The 25,935-nt window shown below is 48.4% G+C and overlaps 1 protein-coding gene across 4 annotated transcripts in view; it reads left to right on the forward strand.

The window, feature by feature from the left end:
- CNTN6 (contactin 6) overlaps nucleotides 1–25,935 on the forward strand; it is a 173,892-nt gene that overhangs the window by 92,095 nt on the left and 55,862 nt on the right. The window contains exons 5-8 of one of the 4 annotated variants that reach the window (XM_080673339.1): nucleotides 255–350; nucleotides 9,117–9,320; nucleotides 11,337–11,439; nucleotides 23,687–23,871. In XM_080673339.1, the coding sequence (XP_080529465.1) occupies nucleotides 255–350; nucleotides 9,117–9,320; nucleotides 11,337–11,439; nucleotides 23,687–23,871 (588 nt within the window). Of the gene's footprint in view, nucleotides 1–254; nucleotides 351–9,116; nucleotides 9,321–11,306; nucleotides 11,440–23,686; nucleotides 23,872–25,935 lie in introns of those variants that run through there. The other 3 variants (XM_080673341.1, XM_080673340.1, XM_080673342.1) reach the window with 3 other exon arrangements.

Raw genomic sequence — 25,935 nt, forward strand, 5'->3', positions numbered from 1 at the left:
TCCTCCCACATCTCACCTCCATTCCCGCTGGGCTCCCGGCTGCCGGGGAGATAGTGATGTCAATCCATGTGTTCCTTGCTGACTCTTTAATCAGAGTACTTAACGTGATCATCAACAAAATCTTCTGGTCCGTCAACGAGGAGCGTTCATGAGTTATGTTAATGACAAAAATAGTTTAAGATTCTTCCTTATAATGTTTTTTTTTCTTTCTGCAAAATAACTAATTCTAAACCTTTTCTTCTTTCTTTTCCAAGATATCGAAGACTTTGAGACCAAAACGAGAAGTGCGGTGTCCGTCCGAGAAGGTCAAGGCGTGGTGCTCCTCTGTGGGCCACCACCACACTTCGGAGGTACGGCGGGGTGACCGGGGTCCCACCGTCCACTTGGCCACGTCAGGTCCTGGAGCCTGATGTGGTAGCACTTCATCAATCCAAAGGGACTATAACCAGACAATCAATGGGTCTGTGCTGCCTGTCACTACTGGAGCCAATTAAGCAGAGACAGGGTTGAATCATATATGAGTGTTTATTCCAATCCTGCCGGCAGCATCCACAGAAATCTGCTCTCTCCACCCCACCAAAAGTCAGCTGCTTATATTGGGTAGGAGGACAGAGATGACATGGGGAAGTAGGCAAAAGGTAGGCCAAATGCGCAGTTAACAGGTAATGGGGACTGGAGATTTGCAAAGACCTACAGGTATGCAGAGGCTGGGGGTCTTCAAAGGGCTAGTGATGTGTAAAGGGCTGGGAGCCTCCAAAGGGCTGGGGGCTCTGGTTGCTGCAACAGGTTGTTAATCTTTCCATGATAATAGGCAGCTCCCGGATGGGGAGGATGGGCTGCATTTCCAGGTGAGCTCCCAGGTCCCACCTGCAGCTGCCAACCAGGTTAGAATGTGCCTTCTTTAATCAGAACCAAACAATCATGGTTAACAGAGCAGGATTAATATTGCCTACAATTCTAGCTGGTCCCCAATATTCTATTTCTGCCCCTACCAGGACCTTGACGCCTTTTAGGTTCATCCTCCCACATCCAAACAGTCCTCATCCAAATCTTTCCTTTAAACATAATGATTTAAGCAGCCACTCAACAAATCGGTCCTTAAGATGCAGCACGAACCCAAAGGGAGCAGGGAGCCTTGCTGTGATCCGCTGCCTGTCCCCCGCACCACAGGGACCATTGCGTCCACCTCTTCAGGCTCAGCTCTCTCATCAGTAGAACAGGCTCTGTAACTGGCATCGCCCTAGCAGTGCTGTTGCCAATGGTAAGTGAGCTCACGGGGGCAAGTTGATCAGTGCAAGACTGAAAGCGGAGGTTGTTAACTCATGTTGCTTCGCGGGCTCCGTGGAGAAGCACATTCCCACAGTCCTCTTGGCCACATCACAGTAGCTGTTGGGAGAGGAGCGTTCCCCACCACTGGCAGCCCGCGTTGGATGGCACCGACTCCGAGCATCTTCCAGCGATGGGCGCTGAAGCAGGAAATGCCAGTCTCTATCTGGAATGGATCCCAGCGAACTAAGCCACCCACTGATTCTGCCTCCGCCGGGGTTGCATTTTCTCAAACTCCACACGACTTGGTAGATTCTCAAGCCACAGGGAGCCCGGAGGAGGCGTGTAAAGATGTCACGGGGTCACCTCATTCGGACAGCCCCGGGTCGTGCTGAGGGTGTGAGAGTTGGCGCAAGAACAGCAGCGAGTACGCACAGCACAGCTCCCAACACTGTGCAGGCATGACCTCCTGGCATCCTCGCCACCGTCTCAGGGAGACGGGGAGGCATCTTGTTCTGCAGATGAGAACCCCGAGGCCGAGGGGGGTCAGGTACCTGTTCCAAGGTCACCGCGCAGCTGGTGGGCAGCGAGGCCGAGCGTCTGAGACGCCTGCGTGAGTCCCAGCCCCCAGCAGGTCCCCGCCACCTGCCTCTGACCACCTGCCTCGCCTACAGCGGGTTCACTCTGGAACGAGAGAAACTGGGAAACAGATGGGACAGATATTTAAAAATGAAATGAAAGCAACCCTCCCCCCAGTATGAAACCAAATCGTATTGTGTTTCTTTAAAATCTTGAAGAGATTTTTCCATCATTTCCATTCTTAAAGGAGTCTAATGGAATGTAGACATAAAAAGGAGAGGAAATTAATTACAACTTGACAGTGTTTTAATTCAATATTATCACTGAGTCGTGTGGCAGTCCACTCACCGGAAATATCACGGGACACGTACAACGTCCTCAAGGCTGTCTGGGGTGAAATAACATTATTCCAGAGCACGCAAAACCCTGATGGTGCTGCTTTTTTAACCGCAGGGGGACATTTTCCAGTGCCATAACCTAAGGTGACAGGATATGGACGTCACATCTGTTCGTCACATCTGTCTCCCAGGTCCCTTTAGGCTCTGACTGAGGCAGAGTCTTGGAGGAATCGAAGACTATTTTCAACTTTGTTTAAAGAAGGAGAACAGACATGTAAGCTGTGAGGAAGTCAATGTCACAGTTTAAAAAGGCAGCCCAGCAAGAGGCCTCCCCTCCCACCTCATCCCCAAGGACGTCAAAGAATATGTTGACCTTGGACGCAGGCCAGGCTTCCTGGGTACAGCGCCCTCTCACAAAGTCGTGAGACCAAACCTCAGACCTGCCCAGACGACCTTAGATGAAGGCTGAGAGCTGAGTGACTGACCCCTGTGCATGTAGCTGATGCCCGGTACCCAATGCCACTGTGTCCTCTGTAAGGTGGGAGCAGGACTCCACACGTACGTGTCGATGTTGGCCTCACCCGGGAATTGGAGGAGTTTCAGCGGTGACTCTGGGACAGCCCTAGGCTTCCTAGTGTCTGCAAGGCAGGGAGCTTGGACTGTGTTCTTCTCTTCTGTATAGCTCCCCCAGCTCAAACCTGAGGGGGTAGTGACAGACACCTTTTGACCCAACTATACAAGTAGTCATCAATTGGTTAGAGGGAGAAAGTATTAACCATCATCATCATTAAAATAGCTGCCAATTGTTCCCATGAACAAGCACTAGAAGGGCATTGATTTTATTTCCTTATTCCACCATTCCAATAGTTCACAATTATTATTTTTAAATGAGGAAACTGAGACCCAGATGAACTAAGGACATCATTTTTCAGTCTTTAAATTAGGCAAGATTACAACCTGGGACTTTCTGACGTCAAGCGATGCCGGGGGCTGGGAGGCGCGCCGTCTCACACATAGACCTCATTGCTCATCCCATCCACACACTCACACCTCCGGACTCGCCGAGAGCCTGGGAGTGTCTTTCGGTGACTCATTTAAAACAGCTCCTTATCCTTCCTTTCCCTTTCTCACCGCTGTGGGAAGGGGAGTTGTGCCAAGAAAGGCTTTGAGAAGGAAGAGAAACGTGTTGGCTGGATAACCTTCAAATGGAATGAACAGACAACTGGTTTACCGTGGGCCAACTTTAGAGACCTGGAGAGACATTTTCTGTCTTTGTCATTTGCCTTTGAGTTAGCAAGTAGGAAGGTTCAGGTTGGATGGATAGACAGACAGGCAGACAGATGCTAGATAGACAGATGGGTGAGAGTTTTCCATCACCATGTAAAAAACTACCAAACACTTCAAGCAACGCCCACTTATTAGAACAGGTCGTTCTGTGGTCAGAAGCCATGGGATGGGGATGGGCTCGGTGCTCAGGTTCTCAAGGATAAAACCAAGGTCACGACTGGACGGCACTCTTTTCTGGGAAGTCTGAGGAAGAAGCCACGTCTGAGCTCATTCCCTCATTCCCTCTGTTGGCTGGATTCAGTCCCTGCAGTTGTAGGACTAAGGTCCCCACTGTCCTGTGGCCGGATGTCCAGGGCCACTGTCCTCTTCCAGATGCTCCCACGTTTCTCGCCTCAGCCCCTCCATCCACAGGCACCAGAGGTTCTCCATGACGTCATGCCCCTCTCGTGACTTAGATTGCTAGCCAGGAGGAGCCTTGCCCTGTGCCAGACTCACCTGATAGCATCCTGGTCACCAAAGGTCAGGCCTGTGCCGTGGAACCAAACCGAACCTAATCACCTGCTCTCAGAAGGGACATCTGACCCCGTTCACAAGTCAGTGGGGGCAGGGGTCAATGGGTCATCTCAGAATTCTGTCAACAGCTGGAAGGAGGAGTGCCGTTCACCCAGAGGAGCCCCAAAAAAGGGGCAGCGGGTTTGGGGCTGGGGAAATCGGCAATTTGTTTGAGACATGCTCACTTTCAGAGGTCAGGTAGGTTGAGTGGCATTTGTGAGCAGGCAGCTGGATGTACGCGGCTGTGAGAGGTGTAGTTTGGAGAACTACGTTTGGAAGTTAGCATAGATACGTGACGTTTAACACCACGTGGCTGGGTAGAATAATGGGTGCCCACTGTACACTGGGCACAGCGCCGGGCACACCTCAGCCCATGCAACACTTCTTGGAAGTTTTCCCCATTCTACACATTGAGCAATTGGGTTAAAAAGGTCAGTGTCAACGTGACCAAGATCACGTGTCTGGAGTTCAAGGTGCCCTGTTCACACAGCATGTATTCCACTGCCTAATTCATCTGGCACGACCCGGCCCCCCACAGACACATACGTGCTAGATAAAGTATGTAAGAGACAACCAGTATTCTTATCCCTCCTGGAGAATATGTAAACACTGCCAGAGAGGCGGACTAATTTACCATGGCTTCCCCGTCCCTGTGGCCGACCCATGACCCGGATTTCCCTCTCCGGGCCCCGAGCTCTGGACCCCTCTACCACTGTCAGCCTCTCCTTCGCTCCCAGTAGGGCTGTTTTCCTTACTGTCCCGCACCTGGGACAGAACTCGCACCTTATAGCCCGTTACCAACCCCACAGCCCAGGCTTTCTCCACATGCCACTGTTGACCACTAGGGGGCGGTAACCCCGCAGTGGGGGCTGCCCTGTACCTGTGGGTGTTCAGCAGCCTCTCTGGCCACTTCCCACTCGATGTCCTAACCACTCCCAGTCTCCAGAGCAGGAGTGAAAGATGTTGAAGACGTTGCCCAGCATTTCCTGGCGGAAACATCACCCCTGCTGGGAGCTCCTGTCAGAGCCCCCCCAACATCACTGGAGTGACCTCCCCCAGAGCAAGGGCCTGCCTTCCAGGACCGGCCTCTTCCTCCTCAAGTTGGAGGTTCCCAGCAGCTCCCAGAATCTGGCTGAGTTTTCCTTCCTGTCCAGTAGGACCAGCCAGCACCGAGTCGGGCCTCTGGAACCTCGACTCAGAGGCCTCGGCCTTAGCCGCATGCCCCTCTGTGGACCGCACAGCGGCCGTCTCCGCTCCAGCCAGGAGGCCCGTGCATCACGGCGTGTGAAGTCCAGGTGGCCCAGCAGTAACTACAGAACAAATGGGGCCTCCAATCGAAGTGGTCGTAAAGGTGCGGCCGTGTCCCGGTTTAGCACCGATATTAACGACTTCAGCCCAGAAGAGGAATTCTTTTTCTCGGATTAGGTCTTTTTGCCCACTGAGCTAGCATCGCCGTGATGGACCGCCGAAAGCCTGTCACGCCTAACCCCGGAGCAATGCACAAGGTGTGCGGTAAAGTACATTCATTCTGGAATATTCCAAAGGGGGGAGCGGGTTTCCGCTGAATCTGAGCACTGTGCCTCCACGTGTTGACTCGTTTATTTTCTGCAGCAAGGAGCAGGCCACGGGGTCAGCGCTCCTCGTTCTTGGTCTCTTTCGTGCACCACGCTTCCTCGCTAATAAAAACTGCATCCCCGGTAATGGGTATAATTGGACCTATCTTCCGTGTTTGCGTTTTAAATATCACAGTACAAGATATAAGGCTGTAAAAGATGTCAGAACACCCTGGTGCTCGGGAAAACAGGGTCTGTGCAAGCTTGAGAGAGCAGCCAGGGAGGGAACGCAGTTGCCTCCTGCGGAGCTGCCATTTCAAATAATGAAATTGTGGAGGCTGTTGTGGGGGACGCTTTGGACTGATCACCAACAGACTCCAATGCCACTGCTGAGTCATCCCTGGACAGGCACCGGGGCCATTAATAACAGAGGGATGGCGAGGATGGGGGGGGGGGGGAGATATTTAAAAATGCAACGGTTTCAAATAAAGTGGCTCATGAATTATGCATTTAATTAAGGAAAGCCAAATGGGAAGGATTTTAAACTAGGGTTTTTCTTGCCCTATTAAAAAATAGACAGATTAAGCGCAGTGGCTGCTGATGAAACCAAGCAGATGAGGGCCCCTGCAGGCTGGCTGTGTGGATGAATGGGCAGAGGCCGTGGGGGAGGGACCGTGTGACAGCATCAGCCGTCACAGACAGCAGCAAGGGCCCCTGGGTCGCAGTTGCCGAGGGCACTGTCATGGTCCCTCGGCCTGCTCACCTGGACCACGTGGAGGCTGCGGGGAGACCTCTCAGGCCGCCTCCGTCCCAGACAGTCCCTGAACCTCTGTATTGAGAACCCGCTCTTCTCCCGGCTCCACAGCTCCCAGAGGCAGGACCATGGGGACCCCCATTCTCCCCAAGTCCTGCGCTTCCCTCCGGGTGTGCTCCTGCAGGGGAGATGGAGTTGACCTTGATGTAGGCAATTTTCAACGTGGAGACCTGGGCCCAGGTCAGCAGCACCGGGGGAATTGTCAGCAGTGGAATTATCTGTGTTAGGGTCGCAGAAGGAGGAACGCACGAGGCCAAGAGGAGTAAAGAATTATGAATTTAGTAGGTCATCTGGAGACCAGATGGGCTGAGCCCCCAAATGGCGACAGCCCCCAGGGACAAGGAGTCAGAGATTTTAAAGGACTCTAGGCAGGTGTTTGTGGGTGGGTCCTGAAGGGAAAGATGCTGATCTTAGCAAGTTGAATGTGGTCTAGTCCAGTGGTTGGCAAACTCATTAGTCAACAGAGCCAAATATCAACAGGACAACGACTGAAATTTCTTTGGAGAGCCAAATTTTTTAAACTTAAGCTTCTTCTAATGCCACTTCTTCAAAATAGACTCGCCCAGGCCGTGGTATTTTGTGGAAGAGCCACACTCAAGGGGCCAAAGAGCCGCATGTGGCTCGCGAGCCGCAGTTTGCCCACCACGGGTCTAGGCGAAAGGGAATGTCTGTTGTGAAGTGGTCTAAAGGTCAGGTCCCAGCGGAGGGTTATCCATTCAATCATTTGATCCAACCGAACACTCTGGCTCCTCCCACTGACCCCGCCCTCACGGGGCGGGGCCCAGAAGTCTGGGTTTTACCAAGTCCTCCTGGCCATTCGGACGCACACTCTAGTTTTAGAATCTCTGCTCTGGACAGGCCGTTTTGGAGAGAATTAGTTGTTAGGGGTTTCACAGGTGTGTTCCATTCCCTGATAATATTGACTATAGACACGTCATTTTGAGTGACAGGTTAACCTTCGATCCCACCAGATTCTGAGACGCTGAGCTCAGGGAAGGTAGTGTTGAGGGGGAGGAGTAGGAGGTGAGGACCAGTCCTCCCACTTGTGAGAAGGGCTGGGTATGCCCGGAGCTTGGGGGTTCGAAGGAAGCCTGAGGGTGAGGGAGGGTAGCTATGGCAAACACTGACCCACAAAAGAGAATCTTGAAGAAACAAAGAGAGGAAGAGTGGTGGTGCTGGAGGAGGGAGCAAAGGATGTGGTGTCTGAAGGATCTAGTCAGCCGTGGGCAAACTACAGCCCGCGGGCCGGATCCGGCTGTTCTATCCGGTTCTCTTGCTCTCCCCTCCGCTCCTTTACTTTGAATTTATATTAGTTCACACAAACACTCCATCCATGCTTTTGTTCCGGCCCTCCGGTCCAGTTTAAGAACCCATTGTGGCCCTCGAGTCAAAAAGTTTGCCCACCCCTGATAGGTTCTGGTCCTTCTCCCTTGTATCAACAATGCAACATCCACACCCTTTCATTAGAGGGGAGTATGAGCAACTGCCGCACCACACAAATCCTCAGGATGATGAAACAGGTATGACATGAAAGAGCTCTTTTTGTGGTTATTCTTCTTTGTGGAGTCATCCCTATTCCTGGGCCACATTCTTGCAGGAGCTCCTACAAGTTCCTCTCCTGAAGGACATACTACAAATAGGAACAGGTCGAAACGTTTTAGCAGCGAAGGTAGCAATGCATTCCCAAGGGAGGGATGGGAATTGTGGCCTCAGCTCCCAAGATTACAGGGTATAGGAAATAATGATTTGGAGGCACAAGAAGACGCAACCTGTCATTTCTGTCACGGGAAAGGGGTGACCTTGGCTTTCAGAGAGCGGGCGCTGGTGTCTCTCCCACGGCGGCACTGACCGCAGACCCCTCAGCTCAGCACTCCTGGACACTGGCTCAAGAGCATCTTCGTTCCACAAAAGGTTCGAAAGATGACGAGTCCTTGAATCCTGGGGAATCTGAACTACATTTGTCCTCCTCTTTATGTTGAAGAAAAGTTGACGATCTAGATGGCTCTCTGGTTTCCAACAGAATCCCTTGGAACCCCTTTTTGGTGGAGACGGAGGCTTGGACATGAGGCAGCAAAGGGCGTCGGTAAAGAAACTTAGAGACAAGAGACCCCTCGGGATGATGAAGGACGCCGGGAGGGACTCGCAGAAGAAAACAAAGGCTTGGTAACTGGGAATGGACGAGAATTTCAGAGCATGTTTTAAAAAAAATAAGAAGTGAATTGCATTTGTTCATTCTCGGTGAAACACAGACTCTTAGGGAGATCAAAGGAATGCAGAAGGCAGAGTAGGCCATTCACAGAAACATGGGTTCAACCTTCCGACCTCTGACCTCTGCAAAGAGAAATCTTGCAACATCTCAAGTGATGCTAGTCCGCCCTCTGCTTGGTCACCAGTAATGATGGAGAGCTCACTGCTCACAGTTCAGCTGCAGCTCTGACCTTTACCTGGATCTTCCTTATACTAGGAGTCAAACAGCACTCTGACATCTCCGCCCGCTCCAGCTCCTGCCTTTGCCTTCTGGCCATCATGGGCAGGATGACCATAGACTGTATCATCCAAACTGGACTACATCTGAATACAAGAGAACGTTACCGTTACACCAGGACCACAGACACGCACTGGACAAACCGGGGTGGGATCTTATTCTCATCATGGATAACTAGGGCGCAGAACTTCCAGAGAAGGAGGAACCTGGTAAGAATACGAGGTCTTTTTCCTGTTTTCCAGATTTGTCTTACGCATGGACCTTCAACGATAACCCTTTGCACGTCCAAGAGGACAACAGGCGGTTTGTTTCTCAAGAGACAGGCAACCTGTACATCGCCAAAGTGGAGCCGTCCGACGTGGGCACCTACACCTGCTTTGTCACGAACAGGGAAGCGCGGAGAAGCGTGCGAGGCCCACCCACGCCGCTGGTGCAGCGGCCTGATGGTAAGGGGATGAGTTCTCTTGGGGGTGTGCTCGGCCCATGGCTAAGCCTCGGAGGTCTGTGAGCGCTCTGCTTCCCTCTGGTTCAGGGCAGCCACACCATCTAGGAGCCCAGGGTCCATTCACAAATATGATGACCATCACAAACATAACAAAAAGATTCTGTAACTCACCCGGTGAGGCTGTGTACATGATTCTGGGTATACAACGCCATCGCTTCTAGGGCACTAGAATCGATCTGCTTTGCTTTGCTTAGGGAGTATTTTGTCAGAAACGCTATTTGGGGAGTAGGTGTGTATGTGCACGCATGCGTACTGCCAAACTTATTAATCCAATTGTTATATTTTTAATGAACATGGGCCACAGCTTCCCTTTGGTGCCTTTCTTTTCCATCTTTGTCTCTTTTGTTCACCCTTTATTAACCTGACTTACAAAACAGGGGGAAATTCACATCCCAGGGAAGAGAGAGAGCCAACATTAGTTATGAGCATTGCAAAGAGGAAGGAGAAGCATGCTAACTCTTGTCTGCCCAGAAACACACTTCAGATGAGCTGTGTAGCTTAATCAAGTCATCGCCGGTGCAAGACTGAGAGGATAGAAAACGTAAGGAAGTCATCCAAGTAGAAAAATCCCCCGGCAGATTCTTTAATTAAACATGCACGGTGGGAGAGGTGCCCACAGAAAGTCAGCTGGTGCATTTTATGTTCAGATTCTGGAATCGACAGAGTTTATATGGCTACCTGGTGATGAAACTGTCTGCAGGCAGGGAGTGCTCATGAGAGATCTTTAATGATCACTGACCACCCAACAGGTTTGTATGGTCTCCATTCAGAACTTAGCAACCACTAGATTTATCCGTGAGTCCAATGTCTCCCTTCAGGGAGCGCCCCGTTCCTGGAGGGAGGAGCTTAAGGTCAACCACATGCATAGAAATTCCACTGTGTTTCCCCACTTTTTCTGTTTCCCTTCGTTTCTGCTTCTCCCCTTCATACTTCCCTTCTTCTCCCACCCCTCTCTCCCTTCAACACATTCATGATACCAAGAGATCAGGAGCATTGTATGTAGTAAAAGTTGTCACTCAAGAAATATCAGATGTCAAGAGAATGGAAAGTGTGACACCCCCCCCACCCCTCATTTAGGTGAATGACATAGTACTCTACCCATGACCCTTTTGAATGTTCAGAATGATCAAGGTCTTAAAAATGAGGTATTTCTATTTCCATGTGTTTCGCAATTTTTGCCTTTGGTGCAATTGTTCTGGCCACCAATAACTTATTTTAGGAACCTATCACCCCAGGAAAACAGTGACCCAACTTTTAAAGAACCTCTGTGTGTCTTCGGTTAAATGAACGAAGCCAATGAGGCTAGAGCGGAGACACGTTGCTGCTGGTCACAGCTTATTGGACATTCAAAAACTATCAAAGCAAACATATTCTTATACATGTATAGCAAACCTATTGAGCAGTAAACGCTTAATAAAGTGACATAAGAATATTTACATCTTGGTTTATCCCAACCAGTGTTATCACTGCACAGGTTTTGTTGCAGAAATGCTGATATTTTGGATTAAGAGGTGCTGCCTCAGACCTCTCACCTTGTTAGCTGAAAATTTCCTTCTTCTTGAACCGACCTGGTCCCCGGGAGTCCCACCAAGGGAGACAGAGCTGGGTCTCGCTGAGAGAGATGTCTTGGTAACCCAGGAGCCTCTTAGATGCTGTGCTCAGTTCTCCGTCGGTGATGTTAATTCTTCTTATGATGTTGATGTGGGACCCAGGGAAGTGGGTGCCTCTTTTCTGACACTTCCATGTCCCGGACATTTGATTTTCAGGGGAGGGGAGATGCCGAACCCCTTAAACGGTATCATGACCTTCTGTTGCTCCCTGTCAGTCATGAAAGTATAGAAAAGTACTGTTAATTGAAGGACAAGACATCCGATTTGGGTTCATGAAGCATCGACTTCATGGGAAACTTCTGTTTTCTGTTCTCCAGAATGCTGCTAGCTCTTTTGATGTTTAACAGGTGTGATGGGGGAATATGAACCAAAGATGGAAGTGCGCTTTCCTGACACTGTGCAAGCCACAAAGGACTCGTCTGTAAAACTGGAATGCTTTGCCCTTGGAAAGTAAGGTTGTTTTGCTTTGTTTCCTGGTGTTTTAATGGAAAAAAAAAAACCCACAAAACTTTTTGTTATTCAAACACTGCTCTAAGGTAAATTACCAAACAGATTTCAAATGCTGGGGGAACGAGAAAGCTTCTGATTGGAATTTAAGCAAAATGCCGAATACTCTGAAAAGGATGGGGCTGCAGTTCTCCCCTAAATCGCCGTTATTTCTGCCAGTTTGACCCACTTAGGCAGCAGCTGCGTGAGAGTAAGTGCGCTGGTGTGTCACCGAGCCCTCCACACTCCCTGCATCCTGTCCCATATCCACAGCCCCCGGGTCGCCCTGCTTAATTAACCAGCAATAATTATAAACGAAAAGCCTGCACTGTAGTTCCCAAAATAAGACTAATTAAGGGCCATTGTTCACAGTGGACAATTAGATTGAGTCACACCTGCCGGGAGTGGGCGTGCTTTGTGAGACTCAGATACCTGTGTATCAGCCAACCAAAGACTTGCTTTTTTGCACATAACATTCAGACACCTCTTTACCTTTGGGGGATGGGCCAACTTCATTTTTATGCCTGTGGACACCAGTAGCCCAAGAACAAAGGCGTACACAGGGTCTAGATCCGCTGTTTCTAAACATGAGTGTGCAATGCACCGGGGACGTGCTTAAAGTGACATGTTGTAGGTATAGGTCCCATGTCTCTGTCCCCAAGAGCTCCCAGGCAGGGCCACTCCTGTCCACGGACCACACTGGACGGGCACAGGCTCTCTCCGGCCGAGTGAGGGCTCCCTCTGAATGCCGTCTGTTGCTGAGGGGTTCAGCACCTTTAGAAACGGTGCTTAGCGGTCCGAACTGCGGAAGCCACCACTTAAAGTGCCCATCTTGTCCTTAGGTAAATAGAGCGAGCAACTCAACCAGTGCTGGTTCATAAAGCTGCTAGGTTCCTTCCTATGCGTGGAATTCTGTAGGTATTTAAAGTTTTCAGTCTATGCGCTTTTCATGTATTTAAAAGATTCTGTTTTATTTTTACTCAGGATTGATCCCATAGTATTTGTCTAATGATTACTGGTAATTGATTGATTAACTTAAGGAAGGGAAAAACGGGGACTTTCTGTCAGTGTTTGTTTGCCTGCCTTTTAGTAAGATATTATGGACTTTGACCACTTTCAAACTTTCTCAGAATTTAAAGATACCAAAAAATAAATTAAATGTTTGTTGGAATACTTTAAAAATTAGGTGATTTATTTTAAAGAGGAAACCAGTGAGAGCATCTGAAACAGATATCAATAGCTTATTCTATGACACTGAACATCAGGAAATGTGGGTTCCTGAAATTTAAAAAAATACTCTTCCATCATAAATAACTAAAAATTATCGACGCTAGTTCTCAAGAATCCCACATAAATAAATGTTATTTGTTCGGCATGTCTAACTAAGAACGTATCGGCTGTATATTATCCTCAGAATTGTGCAGGGTGCACCCTAGCTTTTGACGTGTGAGAGCGTGAGGCTTCCATTGAGTGAGTCACCTGTTCCGTTTCAGCTTCCGTGAGGAAGGCAGGGCAAGGAACCCACTCCCTCTGGCTTTAGGCTCTGAGCTTCGAGCATTCAAGCATCCGAGTCGATGTTTCAGATAACTGCTCGTCAAGTCAGGGGAGGCCGATTCAGTCCCCAATTTTCTCAAGAGTTTATGGGGCCATCAGCACACACACGCAGGATCTCTGTGAATGTCCCAGTTCTTGTCCCAGAGGAGGTGCAGGGACACCTGCCCCAAGATTGTTTGGAGAAGAGGGTGGATAATACGCACAGGAAACACAGCACGGGCTGGGCGTGGAGGCAGTAAATGCTCACCGAGTTCTCGCCCAAAACGCCAACTCCGTTCTCTTTCTGTGCAACCAGTGCCAGAGTCAGTGGGGGTGGCAACCTAGAAGTGGGGTCTCAGGAAGGAGACAAAGCCCCTCCTCTCCACGGGGGGCCCCTTCTGCCCTCTCCACAGCTGCAGAAGCAGGGTATGCTCTCAGGTAGAAAGACTAGCAGACAAGGGGACCGCGTGGTTAATTAACATGGTCTGAATTGCTCACCTCTCAGAGTTACTAACTTTCCTTATTTCTCTATTTTATTTTTAAAAACTTCAAACCCACAGAGATGTTGAAAGAGCGATACCCAGACAATCATGCCAATCACATTACCTCTCACCTGAATTGACCAGGTGTAGATATTTGCCGCCTTCCCGCCACCCGTCCACACACACGCACCATACGCACACACAAACATGCAAGCCATCATGGAAAGAGAGGGGCGATGAGTAATGACAGCCTGCCTGTTGGGGCATGTTTTGCTATGAAATGGAGGGGTGGGGTGAGGAAAAGGGCAGAGTCAGGAAATTTCGCCCATCTTATTTAGAGTTTGTCGTTTGTCTTCCCTTTCCAGATTTAATCGGTAATTACTTAAAGTGCATACACATTTTGGGGGACACCCTCTATGTCCTCTGTTCATTTCCCTCTTTGCCCTTCTGGTATTCCCAGGACACGTCTATTGCTCCAGAGGAACTGGTGCCCCGTTTTAGGATGTTCTGTTCTGTTTTTATTTGTTGTTGTTGTTCTTGTTTCCATTCTGTTCTGTATTAACGTTTTAGCTCAGGAGGTTTCTATCGCTGGTCCTTCCAGGTCACTCTTCCGGGTTCAGTCCACAGATGAGCCTTGTGAAGGCTTGTTCCTTCGTATTAAACGGTCTCCTTTCCCCAGCATTCCCTTTGGTCCTTCCTCAGGATGTCCCATTCTGCTCACATCCGTCCTGTGCCCCTGCGTGCCACCTGCCTTTTCTGTTGGAGCCCTTGGCATAGTCTCCAGAGTAATTATTTTAAATTCACAGGCTCATAATCCAGAGCATTGCCCTGTTTGGGTCTGGCTCCAATGCTTGCTTTGTCTCTGCAGACCGCTTTTATGCACTTTTTATTGAAACCTAGACGTGCTGTCTCGGGTAAAAGGGACTAGGTAACTAGGTTTTAGAGAGAGGTTTATGTTTAGGCAGATACTAGTAACACGTGGGCTGTGCTTACTGTGTGCGGTGGCTGCTGCACCGGAGGCTGGCATGTCCCTGCTGTCTGCGGGTTTCCGTTGTTTCCCTGTCCTGTTTGGGTTTCTCTAGAGGCTCTTCGTCTGTGTGAGTCTGAGGTCTGCTGTTCTTCCTGCTGCAATCCCCACTCTGCTATGGAGCCCCCTTGAGGATGTGAGAGTCCCTGTTTGCTCATTCCATCATCCCTGTCACCTGTGGGTCTGTGTCTATTGACTGCTTTTTCTCCTAATCATGTTTCTCATTGGTAGGTCATCTAGTAATTTTCGATTGAATTGTAGACATGAACATTATGTTGTTGAATGCTGGACTGTGGTGTATTTATTCCAGGTGTTAGATTTTACTGATCAGAGTTAAGTTACTAGGAATCTGGGTGATCTTTCTGTGGCCTGTGAGTAAGCTTATTTCAAGTAGATTCAGAGTCAACATTCACTGCAGGCTGGTTTATGACTGAGATGCACCTTCGGTGGAATGCTCCCAGGGCTCACTGAGTCTCTCCTGTGGATGGAGGGAGGCCGTCTTCCATCTCTATCTGTGTGCTGAGAATTACTCTCTGCCTCGCCTGGCATGTCCCTCTTGAGCAGGCATCTGGAGCTTGTTCCATCTGTGGCCCCATTCTCTCCGATACCTACAACCCCAGTTCCTCAGTCCTCCGTGCCCCCTCACCTCAGTGAAGCAGGCATGTCCCCTGTCTGTCCTCCCTCCATATTCTCTGCCCTGGGGAGTGCCTGGGGAGAGAAACCAGGGACACCACAGGCTCCTTTCAGGGACCACGGTTTTGTGCCTCCCATTGTTACATTTCTAGAGTCGGGTTTGTTTCCATACATTTATCCAGTTTCCTAATGTTTGCAGCAGGAGAGTAAATGCAGACCCTGTTACGCCAACACAAACTGAAGGCTGGGGTTGATTTAACACAGTGATGTTTAGGAAAATGTAGACCTGGTGTTGAAATCTAAATCTCACTGGCTCTGACTTCAAAACCCACATCCATAGCCACGGTATTTATATCAAATTTTAACATGTAAATAAATTCCTCAGGTGCAGATAAAGCTAGCCCCCAATTCTGTACATGTTTCCCTTACAAAAAGGCTTGAAAATTTTCAGAAAAATGTTAAAAAGATTTTATCTGTTGAATGGAACCATGGAGATATTTTCTATTTATATTATCTGCAATTACTACTATATCAACAACCAGTACATTTTAATTTTATATATTAATGATTTTAAATTTTTCAAAAGATAACCATTTTCAAATTCAACCTTTTTTTTTTTTTATGAGAAGAAATATGTGATTCCCAAAAAATCAATCAGGGCTATTGAGGAGCACATGTCCTACCATTTTATGTATGATGATATCAATATCTACCATCTGTAATAACCTGGTATAGACCAGCGGGTTTGGCTCAGTGGTTGAGCATCAGCCCATGAACCAGGAGGTCACTGTTAGAGTCTGGTCAGGGCACATGCCGGGGTTCCTGGCTCAATCCCTAGTAGTAGGCAGTAAATTGATGATGTTTCTTTCTCATTGATGTTTCTATCTCTTTATCCCTCTCCCTTCCTCTTTCTAAAATCAATTAAAAAATTATTTTTTTTAAACCTAGTATAGAGGATTAGAGCGAAAGCACAGCTTCCTTCCCAGACACCACCTTAGGAGGCAGCTGCTAATGTGCAGGCAGGGAGGATGGAGAGAGGAAAAGTAAGGCTGGTAGGAGCGTGTGTGCACCAAGTCTAAAGATCCTCAACCAGCACAGGTTACCCTGAGTATAGAGTGACTAGAGGCCTGGTGCATGAAAATTCATGCACTGGACGGGGGTCCCTCAGCCCGGCCTACCCCTCTCACAGTCTGGGAGCCCTCAGGGGAAGAAAGCGATCGGTGATGGGGGAAGGCGACGCCCCCATCACACCTCTGCTGCTGCCACTGGCAGCAGCACAAGCCTCAGCCAGCCCTGATTACCTGAGCTCAGATGGCCCTGGGCATCTGGGCAGCAGCCATCCGAGGCTTGCCTGCACCTCGGGCCAGCCCTGGGCAGCTGGGGGGCTGAGGGAACTGGGGGACTCCAGAGGCAGGCACGCCGGTGGGGCTGAGGGGACTGGGCACCGCCATCTTGTGGCTGTGGGCACTGCCATCTTTGAGGGTGTGGCATTCAATTAGCATATTCCCTCCTTATTGGCTGTGGGCACCACCATCTTCATGAGGGTGTGATGGTCAATTAGCATATTCCCACTTTATTGGATAGGATTATACCAAACCTCAGATACCTGCCTCACCTTCGGTGGCTTTGACTTCTGGGGCGTGTCACTTACTTTCTGTGCTGCAGCTTCAAAGCTGTCCTGATTGCAGATTTAACTCTCAACTCTTCTCATTTGTTTCACGTGGCAGACTCTTAATTATCTGAGCTGCAAATTAATTGCGTTGTGAGGCACCCTGAGAGGCTCGGGGTGTGGGTGCTGTGCAAAGGCAGGCAGATTGGCTGGCACACCTGTCTCCTTGGAAGCAAACATAGGCCTGTGCTCTGGGTGCAGAAATGAAACCCATGTCCCTCGTAACTCTCCCGCCACTGGCAAACAACCCCACGGATTTCCTTTCTTCTCCTTCTTAATTTAGGAACTTGGCTGTCAGTGCGCTGAGAGGTAAATAAAATCCATAGCCCCACTGAGTGTTCCCGTGTCCCGGAGCCTTCGCACAGAGGACTGTATTTATGTAAACATGTATATCTTATGTATGTATATACATATTTTTCTAAATTATGGGGGGAAAATACCCAGCTTGGCCATTAATGTCAAGCAGTAAATCTGAAGTCTCGCCAAGGTGTTTCTAGGTGTTCCAGGACTTTCAGAGGCCTGAGCAGGCATCTGAAGTTTGCTTTTCTTCTCACACAGGGGACATCCTTCAAGTGGCAGCCCAGAGAGGTCCCTGAGAGTCCTCAGGACACCAGGCTGACCACAGTGTTGTTGAATTAAACTAGGTACATTCAGACTTTTTAGGCCTATGATGATGGGTGTAAAATCATCGGCAAGGTATCTTAAAATCCCCTAATTGAACATCTATTTGGCTCCTTGTGTTGAGTAGCTAGAGAGCAGAATATTTCCCCAGACATATTTGCCCCACGTGTCCTGGAACATATACCGAAGCCTAGTCTTTCTTTTATTACTTTAAAAATACATGTTTTTATTGATTTCAGAGAGGAAGGGAGAGGGAGAGAGAGACAGAAACATCAAGGATGAGAGAGAATTGTGGATTGGCTGCCTCCTGCACGCCCCACACTGGGGATCGGCCCGGCAACCTGGGCATGTGCCCTGACCCAGAATTGAACCGGCACCTCCTGGTTCATGGGTCGATGCTCAGCCACAGAGCCACACTGACCAGGCCCTGTCCCCGTCTGATAATCATGACAGTAAGCAATGAAGGAGCCTCCTTTAGGTACAGGCCTCACATTCTCAGTGATATTCCCCCTTTGACCTCTTCCAAAGCCTGCCAGGTGCCCATCATCTCTGGTTGCAGGGGGGGATCCAGCTGAAGCTGCGAAGGTTAGGGATCTACACTGTGTCACAGAACCTGCCCATGTCTCCCTACCCTGTATCAGGGCCACCGTGATCAGGAGCAAATGGCTGTGGCTCCTCAGTCCCAGGGGCAGCCTCGGTGGAAGGGCAGACCAGTGCCTGCCGACCAGCAGCCTCTTCCCAAGGGACCCGGGTGGACACTGACCGCCCCCAGGATGCCGATGACATGCGATCCCCCGGCAGAAACGTCTCCTCCCTCCGTGCACTGAGCTCGCTTTTCTGCAGAGCTCGCGGATTTATCCCTATTGTGTCACCACGGGACAGCCCTCCACTCCAGGCTCTGTATGAATATTTCAAGTCAGGGAAACGAGAGCAGCTGGCCCAGCAGCCTGAAATGTTAACAAAGGCTTTTTGCCCATTTCCTTTCTCCGCTTCAGTCCCTTCGATTAAAAATGGCCACTGACGGGATTTTCTGAAATGAGGTTCGAGTTCAGAATAATCCCAACGTAAGCATCTCTGAGAACGGGTTCTCTGGACCAGCTTCTACTTACAAACTCGGTATGGCCTGGATTTAAGCTGTGGATAATGAGGTTTAAGAAATCCAGGCGAGAAATAGAAGCTTTCTCAAATGGCACCAGTAATGAAAATTCTATTTATGGGCTGAAAGTATGGAATCGAAACACGGTTCCTACGACTGTGTGGAGAGCTTTCATTTAACTTCCAATTAAGGTTGAGCTCGGCCAGATGGTTAACGAATGTATCTCCATCTTTGATAAAATTACTAGAATGCTCACTCAGGAAAAGCATATGGAGGCGAGAATGGAGTGTCTGTCCCTGTTTAGGGTGACACTTATTTAAGAAGCAGGAAACCAGAGGGGTGGGGAGGAGGCAAAGAAAGACAGAAAGACAAAGAAAGGAAGAAAGAAGGGAAGAAAGGAAGGAAGGAAGGAAGGAAGGAAGGAAGGAAGGAAGGAAGGAAGGAAGAAAGAAAGAAAGGGAAAGAAAGAAAGAAGAAAGAAAGAAAGAAAAAGAAAGAAAGAGAAAGAAAGGGAGAAAGAGAGAAAGGAAGAAAGAGAGAAAGAAGCAGGGAAGGAGGGAGGAAGGGAGAAAGGCAGGGAGGGAGGGAGGGAGGGAGGAAGGAAGGAGGAAATGATTGGATGACTCTGCTCTTATAATCTGGTCATTTTCACAACTGTGAGGAGCCCCAGTTCAGGCCGACTTGGTTTAGAAAACAGGGAGGAAATGAGAAAAGGCTTTGGCAACGCTCCCTTTCACATCCAAGGTCCGTCAGGGGCTCACCTCTGGGCCAAGGAGACTCCGCATGAGAGACTTGTTTCAGATTGGTTTTCTTTGCTGAGGTTTGTATCCAAGCTCGACTTCTACCTCATATTTGTGAAGATAATAAAAAGGGGGGGGGGAGCGTGGGGGAGGCTGTAGCTGAAAGGGAGATGTGGGCCAAAATGGCAGAGGACTATAATTAGAATGAGAGCACCATTTATTGTGACTTGCCTTCTAACTAGTGGCCCAGTGCACGAAATTCACGCACATTAAAAGGGGATTAATTAGAGGAAATATTTTAATATTGCTATTTGCCCTTTCTCTATAATAGAAGTGTCAGAGATGAAAGAAAATTAATAAAATGTATTTGAAAATCTTCCTCCTGTCAGAGTTTGGGGCGCACCGTGGGACCCAGAGTCAAGTCCCCGCCCACACGCGGTGCCTCAAAATTACGCGAGACCCAGACCCAGCTAGCCCCACCCCCGTCAAGCCCTGCTGGGCCGGGTTAGGCGCAGCCTTAGGTCTCTCGTCAAGCCCCGCTGGGCAGGGGGCGCGGCCTGAGGTCCCCTGGCCCATCACTGGGGTGGGGGGTGTGGCCTGAGGTCCCTCGTCAAGTACCACCGGGTGCAGGCGTGGCCTCAAGTCCCCTTGACCAGTGCCGGGGTGGGGGCATGACCTGAGGTCCTCTGGCCTGATGCCAGGATGGGGGGTGTGGCCTGAGGTCCCCTGTCAAGCCCCACCAGGCTAAGCAAGAGGTTAGATCTGACCTCAATCTCAACATTTAAATAGTATCTATGGATCTTACAAAACTGCTTGATTTTTTTCCCCACTAGAAACTAGTTAACATGAAATGTGGCCACAGTATGCACTTGATAAGGCTTAAATTGAGAAAAATAAAAAAGGTTTTTTTACTGTTTGAGTGATTACTTTTGGATAGTGGAGCTGCTTTGAGAATTCTCAACTATCTCAACTATAAAATGGGATATCTAGAAGAAATGCACCAAATCCTGTAGTTCAATCTCACAGACAGACATGAGCCAGGCAGGTGTAGGACCCAGGTGTTCAGAATCTACCCATCAAGTCCTTGTTGACAGAAATCAGCAGGAATATAACTCAGACAGGCTTAAGCCAAAAGGAGAACCATTGACAAACTGAAACACTCCGAGGGAGATTTTTGGCCGGGGCATAGCTTGATCGACGCGTGTGAAGAATTCTGTTATTCTTTTCCCTTTGCCTGAGTTTTGGCTTTCACGGATCCTCCCTCCATGTGGGGAAAAGCTCCATGTTTACATCTTACAGTCTGAACAAATTCCCATGACAAAAGATTTGCTCTTCTGAAAGCCATCCCAGAACCGTGTCTGGCTGCCTCTGATTGGGTGGCTGTGGCTCCCTGGTAGACCAGTGACAGTGGCCACAGTGCAGAAGTCTCTGATGCAGGACCTGAATCACGTGCTCTGTCAGTTCAGGCAGCTGGAAGGGGATTGTCAGGAAGAGGGGTGGGTGCTGACCTTGAGGGTGGGAGCCATTGGGATCTGGGAGGCTCAGGGACCTGAAGGGACACTGACATTCCCTCCTGCACTGTTCCCCTTGGAATGGGGTCCTTATGAAGCAGGGGTGGGGAACCCTTTTTTCTGCCAAGGGCCATTTGGATATTGATGACATCATTCGTGGGCCATACAAAATTATCAACCTAAAAATTAACCGGCTGTATTAGGTCAAACATTTAATTTACTCATCCCTCATGCCTTGGCAGGGACAGACAAAATGATTTTTCAGGCGTCATATGGTCCGTGGGCCGGACGTTCCCCACCCCTGCTGTAGAGGACAGACACTTCATCCATCCAGGGAGTGATGCTCATCCAGAGAGACTTTGGTGGCATCACTGAGTTCCTTGTGGCAGAGGGAAGTCTGAATAGCTGAGGTTGGTGGGACTTGTTCTTTTTGCCCCCACGCAACATGGAGACTCACTTTCTGCAAATCCACAGATGTCAGAGCTACCAGAGGAGGGTCTTACAGTAGCTTTGGGTGTGTGAGGCAAAGAAGCTGGGACACAAACCCCAGGTCCACTGCCTTTAGTTACAGGGAGAGCCAGTGAAATCATATGTACAGGTCATCCACGTACATCGTACCTAGCACACCGTACTAGTAATCAGTAGCTATTGGTTGTGACAGTGTGACGATCATTATCATTAAATATCAAACCTTTCTGTTACTGGCTCAGCGATTTAGATGTTTCGTTAGGTGAAAAGTTGAGCTCTGTCTTCACAATCAAACTAATGGACTATGATATAAGCATGGACAGAACTCTCTACTGAAATTATTTTTTGTCTGAATGCCAGTGATCACAACTGTTTCCAGTTGGATACTGTGCTTGTCTTTGTCATAAACCTCAGAGACACACTGTCACAAAGAGAGAAAAGGCCAGGCATTCACACAAATATCACAGCCTCTATGATTTCCCTTCGTAAGTAAACATTCCTAGAATGTTTTTATTACATGGGTAATGCATGCTCATTGTAGGAAAATAACAGAAAATGGAGGTAAACAGAAAGTAGAGAATGAAAGACATCCAAGGCCTCTCAACCCAGGGGTAATACCTTCTCGCCTGTTCCCAGATGCATGATGTGTGTTGAAAAACTGGACAGCTCTGCATGGAGCACAGAGTTCAGACCTGGGGACGATGCCTCTGTGTGAACAAATTCCCCCGCAGAAGTCCATTTTCATGTGTGCCAGTTTGGTATTCCGTACAGCGAGTGGACAGAAAACCAGTTATCTGAGGTTAATTGTGGCAGGAACATGCCATTTTACTAAAATGTCAACCTCATTTTGTGCTAAGTGGGCAAGGCTTTTCAAAAAGACAGAAACTACATTTATGATAATAGTGATTTTATTTTGTGTTAAAATTCAAGGTTTGTAACTATCTGGTAATTCTGAAACAATAGATGAAATAAACATCGACTCGGGGTAGGTTTTCTGACAATATGTGCGCCCCTGTATGACTTTCTACACTGACAGCATCTGCGGCAGGTCCTTGCTTTCTTGGAGGCCTCCCTGGGTCATCACCACCCACTTTTGGCAGTGGGTGCACCATTCAAACTCCACAGACTCTTGCCACCACTTTTCATGTGGTTAGAAGTTTCTCCCGCGTCACTTTTGTCCACTTGAAAAAAATCCTGCTTCTTCTACAAAGTTGACACTTTGGCTTTGCAAAATAATAATTATTATTATTAACTCACAACATAGCTAATATAAATATTTAGATCACCCGACAATCTCAAAAGGAATGAAGAGGGGCATGCTTGGAGGAAGTGAGAGATGTTAATGTAAATGGATGGGGATCGGTTTTATAAATGACTAGAGGCCCGATGCATGAAATTCATGCAAGAGTAGGCCTTCCTTCCCCCAGCTGCCGGCACCGGCTTCCCTCTGGCACCCAGGACCCGGGCTTCCCTCGCAGCCCGGTCTTCAACCTGGAAGGACATCCGAAAAGATGTCCGGTCTAATTAGCATATTATGCTTTTATTATTATAGTTTGTTAGAGAATGTGGTCCTGTTGCGACTTTATATTAAACATGTAAAAGTGGGGTCTTCTAAGCCACAGATTTCTAAATTCACTCTTCATTGTCAGACATTAAGTTCACATATTAAGAGTATATTCATATTAGACTGAAGATATCAGATTTATGATATTCAGCTACATTCCCATAAATAAAGGAACTCTTTACACATTGTAACAGGAGACAAGGTACCATGCAGCCATTCATAGATTACTGTTGCTTTGCTTTTTGTAAAACAGGGTGATGAGTATTTTTTGAGGCTCATGGAGCATGCTTTCCCAGTTCACGAGGGTCGATCACAACACTGATCCCCTTGGTAATCCAGCTCACCCATCACCTACGTCTTCAGCTGCCTGCTGGGACCAATTTAGCTTTAGAGGAATCTACCTCTTTCTTAGAATCCACAAATACAGCCGGAGCTTGCCTCCTCTGAGATGCCATGTCCTTTGGGGAATTTCCTGAATGTGTTTAAATTGATATCATCTCAGGGCCATCTCTGCAGCCTATTCCCTTTGTTTACGTTCCTGCAATTTACAAATAGATTCATTTTTTATTATTTGTTTATGACACGTCACTCCACTAGTCTGTCAGCAGTGTGAGGCCAGAGAACATGTTTATTTTGTTCGGCAATTCATTCTCTGGTCAGAGCGCCGTGACTGCGCGTGGCAGGCCCTTAACGAGGTGTTACAAGCGTTGACTGAGTGAGTGCAAGTGGTCGCATGACCGGCATGCGAGCCTCCGGGGGGGATTCATTGGATGGTTTCCCTGAGAGTTCATGTTAAGGACACTCCCCTTTTACCCTGTTGTCACAAGACCGAGCCGGATCGTGTTCTAACGAGGTGTAACTGTTCAGTCCAGTCCCCGATATTAGTTGGAGGAGGTTGGACGGAAGCCCGTTGCCAGGGAAAGTCAAGTACAGCAAATCCCAGGCTACCCTTGAAATCCCGAACTTTCAACAGGAAGACGAAGGCTTCTACGAATGCGCTGCAGGCAACCTGCGCGGGAGGAACCTGGCGAAGGGCCGGCTCGTTTTCTATGGTGAGCTCACGGAATGTCACGGGCATGCGGGTATCTGTGTAGTAAACCGTGGTAGTCATGAGCGCATTGTGGAGACATGCCCCGGGACAGGTGGGGAAGCCACGTGTCCAGGTTGGGGTGCAGGGGGCAGTCTCGTGGTCTGTGCGTGCCGTTGCTTAAGTCTAATTGCCGGGCAAGATCAGCCGTGCCCTGTGGAGGCCACAGACCTTTATAACCTGAAGCACCATGGGATCCACTTACTTCCTGGAGGACAGTCGGCGGTAGGCCGTGACGTCCTTAGTTACAGAAGGAGAAAGCGACAGGAGCATAATGCTGAGTGTAGTTGTCAGTATCCATTTCTGCTTCCCAGATTTTGCCTACTCATATGTAGGTAATAGAAAACCACAGCCGCTACTTCATTGAAAAATAGGTTTGCCTCAGTTACCAGAATCTCTCGTGCACGTAAGAGAGATGATAAACGCACATATTCCCTAAAAGCTGTTTATGTTTCTCCCATCCGGCCAAGATACCACATTTGCCTTGAAGTCACTTAGTTTTTCATCAAATAAACTATAAAATAGGCCCCAGAATTATCAAAATGTTGGGTGCTTTTCAAATACTCTCACCTTCTGTCTTAAATTTAATATATCTTGAATTTAATAATTCTGTACTAGAAAACTTTTGGAAACTCTATTTACACATGGCCCAAAATGCCTTTCTCTATGACACGTTTGTAGATGACATGTTACTAATCATCGATGAAGTAATTGGAGAAAAATGCATTTTTGGTCACTAGCCATGTCAGAAGCATTGATATCAGCTCATAGGCATGCCACTCGAGTGTCCTGTGGGGACCAGGTAATGTGCCTCGGTTATATTAGCTTCCATTTCCTCCCGGATTTCAATTTTAACCTGGGATGAAAACTACCATTTTATATATAGAACATGATTCCCTCGTGATTATTTCTGTACGCCTGTATGTATGTGTATTTACCTTTCTGTATTTATTCTTCCCAATAGCTCCTTCGTCTTAAAGGAAAATCTCTGGAATCTAGCATCTTTTGTAAATAAAATAATAAGGATATGCCTGGGAGTTTTTGAGTGGCACCAGGCTTTTGAGCATGGGCTAGTTTTTAATAGATTTCTCATTTTTCTGTTAAATAGACAAAGATATAACCAAGAGGTTGGGCAGAAGATGGAGGTCTCTATAAATTGGAAATCAATAGGAAAGTGATCCCTCCCACCTGGATACAGTGGCTGTTAGCGTACATAGAAGTTTTCATAAACACAAGCTCCTGTAATTCTCATAATAATAAGAGGCAGAAATAATTTTCAGTGACATTACAGGTAGGAAGCCTTAGATGAATTGAGCAAGCTCTCACAGGTCACGTTTGTCAGGTCTAAGACAAGAACTGTGAACCATCTTCCAAAACGAGGCTCTTCCCACCTGCCCTCTGTTCTCAGCACGGCCACCTGCGCCTCTTCACGGGGATCTCACCACAACCAAATTAGTTTCAAAACATTAATTCATTCCCCACCTGTTTCCATGAATGACAGCCAGGATAACCCTACCTTCCCCCTGAATAACACGTTCACATCCACGATCCCAGGTGACCTTTGCCTCACGACCATGTAGAACATGCTCTGGTCAGAGATAAGCTTTTGGAAAACGCATGCCCGGGACTAAGCTAGGTGCAGAGCCCATAGCCTAGGGGTGGGCAAACTTTTTGACTCGAGGGCCACAATGGGTTCTTAAACTGGACCAGAGGGCCAGAACGAAAGCATGGATGGAGTGTTTGTGTGAACTAATATAAATTCAAAGTAAAGGAGCGGAGGGGAGAGCAAGAGAACCAGATAGAACAGCCGGATCCGGCCCGCGGGCCGTAGTTTGCCCAAGGTTGCCATAGCCACTCCACAGTCCTTATTCCCAGCATGAGTTTATCTGGGGTGGGAGGGAGGGGGGCAGGCTGGAGGGGGGCGGGCAGGGGAGGGACTGGGTTATCCTCCAACTAAAATGCAACGAGGCTCAGATTGGAGTTATACTTCCAGCTACTGTGTTTAATTATGTCTGATTCAGATGCACTT

The sequence above is a fragment of the Plecotus auritus genome, assembly GCF_963455305.1.
Source record: "Plecotus auritus genome assembly, chromosome: 6".
NCBI lineage: Eukaryota > Metazoa > Chordata > Mammalia > Chiroptera > Vespertilionidae > Plecotus > Plecotus auritus.